This window comes from Lactuca saligna, chromosome 3 (genome assembly GCF_052625555.1).
Source record: "Lactuca saligna cultivar CGN05327 chromosome 3, ASM5262555v1, whole genome shotgun sequence".
NCBI lineage: Eukaryota > Viridiplantae > Streptophyta > Magnoliopsida > Asterales > Asteraceae > Lactuca > Lactuca saligna.
Genome location: NC_136419.1, coordinates 69,982,203 through 69,984,919, shown reverse-complemented (window position 1 = coordinate 69,984,919; position 2,717 = coordinate 69,982,203). Strand labels below are relative to the sequence as shown.

Here is a 2,717-nt window from a genome sequence, read left to right as displayed (position 1 = left end):
GTTTCTTCGAACGAGTATCTAACTCTAAGACTTCCTAACTGCAGACGGTGTTCGATCTTGCACTAGCTCCTTATCTCATGTTAGACTCCAAATTATGACCATCAAGTCACAATCTCGATCCTCACTGGATACGAATTTAAGATAAGTTCTTTTATTACTACAATGGAATGATGTTTTATATTCTAATGACCTATCCTCTTATGTTGCAATGCTTAGACTCAGGTCTCTTAGAGTCTTCCAGAACAAACCATACTTTCCTTCATGTTCTAATCTCATCTTTAAAGGTAGCATTTCTAGCTATAAGCAACTATCACGATACTTGTACCGATTGTTTTGATTATCTTTTATTTCAATCTTCTGGCTTAAGTCAGAAGCTACATCAAACTTGGTTCTCTGAACCACGTAACATATTCATTGTAGTCGGACTCAGTTCAATATGACCACTAGGGTCGGAATAACAATCATCCCCTTAGTCATTGTCCAAAATGATGGACAATGTGGTTACAAAACTCATTGCTTTGTAATGTTTTGTAATTTCTTCTCCTCTAGCTTCTTGCAAGTTTTTTTTTTAATAATATTCATCTTTAAGTTGTTCAACAAAATAAAAAAGAGATGATCTCCCATAAGAGCCTTATTTGCTCTATGAAAACTAGGAGGTTGAGATAAAAGATTCCGATTGAACTCCGTCACCATTAGAAGACAAGTGATGTTTTTGAAAACCCGAAGAACCATTTCTATCCGCACCGGCTTCACGTGGATCAGGATCAAGACCCACCACATTTGAATTAACCTCAACCGGAGAAGAATTATGTCCAACAACCGGAGCAACCATTGCAGTAGGCGCTGCTGATTAAAATCACTTTTTGTGATTTTGTAAATAAACCCAAATGTTTTTGTGGTTTTACATAAATAATACATTGATCAGACTACTTGAGAATTTGATGTTATTTATGTTTGTTATTGTCAAAAAGAACATTATAACATATTAAAGATAAATGGTTATATATAAAATAATCAATTAGAATTAGAATATGTTGCAAATAGAATTTAAAAAAAAAAAAACAACAACAACAATATTTTTTTATATAACTGGAAGAGGTTTTACATTTCTTAAAATCTTAATTAAAATTAGGCCGAGCAACAAAAATGTAGTGGCGTCTCACCTATAAGCAACAAATCAATTACATGATCATGAGAAACATACACAAATGCATGAAACCGGTCCAAATTAACAAATGACTATGTTTGATTTGGATATTGATTTTAGAGTTCATAAAATACTGGTTTCTAATAGGAATATTCGAAAATTACACATAAAATACTTCATTTTAAAAGCTTGAAATAACATTTTTATATTTATATATAATTGAAGTATAGAACGATAAGTTTATACACATTCTAATTGGTAAACCATTTTAAATAAAGGTCAAAGATCACAAAATATTACTTAACTTTAATAAGTGAACTAATCAAGAGATGCTCTTTTTTGTTGGCTAAGTTTTAAAACCATAAGCTAGCTATCAATGTCTTGTAAGCTGATTTTGGGTTTCTAATTATTAACATTAATTTGCTAAACATAATCGTCTATTTAGTTTTAAAGTATTTGAAACATGTACGCATAGAAACGGAAAACAAAATAACGACTGTGAAAATTAACCATAAAACTTATAATGAGAAGTCTGTGAACCTGCAAATTGGACAGACTCTATTCTTCAGCGACCATTTCTTGATACACTTTGGATGATACTCATGTCCGCATTCCAGTGCTCCGATCAACTCACCCCCTTTGTATTCTTCTTGACAAATCACGCAAATCTCTCCATCCCCTTCATCTCCTTCACCTCCTTCTCTTCTTTTTCTTCATCTGATTTGTAGTTCTCCTCTTCCACTTCCACTTCCACTTCATCATCTCCTTCCTCTGTTTCATCATCATCACCGTCGTCTTCGTCTTCGTCTTCGTCATCATCATCATCATCATCATCATCATAATCATCATCATCATCATCATCATTATCATTATCATTATCGTCGTCGTCTTCATGATCATGATCATCATCTTGTTGTTGTTGTTGACGAGACTCTAGCAGGACTATAAACTTGGCAATATTCATAGGCTGTTGATCATCGGCCACTTGTGATCCATCCACGAATCTAGCAATGGCTACTGATCCGTGATTAGTTGTAAATTCCATTGAAAGAGTTGTATAAGCAGGTCCACCATCAGACATCACGGAGAAGACGTCTCCAGAGTCGTGAATCATTGCTGACTGAGTTGGAGAGGGGTCGAGGACCATTATTTCATCCACATCCTCACCTGGTTGTGCGTTGACGATGAAGTAGTGTCGGGAAGCTGGGACTATAATCCCATATGAAGACATAGATGCAGCCATAGTACGAGTAATTAATTGTCAAGTGTCAACTTGTCAATAGACACAAGTATTGTACGTACTCTGGAAGAAGAAACTCTCAAACCTACATTTGATCAATCCATCATATGATGTGATTTAGTTATTTATAGTCGAGGATTAGTACAGGATTTGTAGTTGCTTGTACGGCAAGTGATAAATCTTTCCTTGTATAAATCTTATCTTTATTATAATCTAACAATGGCTGGATTTTATTGGATTTTAAATTCAAATCCCTTTTGAATCTTTTAAATAGTACAAACCAAATCACGTGACAGTTTTGCACAAGTTTGATTTCTTTAAATCTTATTA

The 2,717-nt window shown here is 34.1% G+C and overlaps 1 protein-coding gene across 1 annotated transcript; it reads right to left on the bottom strand.

The window, feature by feature from the left end:
* Nucleotides 1-1,084: 1,084 nt before the first annotated feature.
* LOC145033772 (uncharacterized) lies at nucleotides 1,085-2,464 on the bottom strand. Its single transcript, XM_078982314.1, has 2 exons — nucleotides 1,688-2,464; nucleotides 1,085-1,163 (listed from the first exon to the last, which is right to left on the bottom strand). Exon 1 carries the CDS (start codon nucleotides 2,388-2,390, stop codon nucleotides 1,806-1,808), a length of 585 nt encoding a protein of 194 aa, XP_078838440.1. The 5' UTR covers nucleotides 2,391-2,464; the 3' UTR covers nucleotides 1,085-1,163; nucleotides 1,688-1,805.
* Nucleotides 2,465-2,717: the final 253 nt, after the last annotated feature.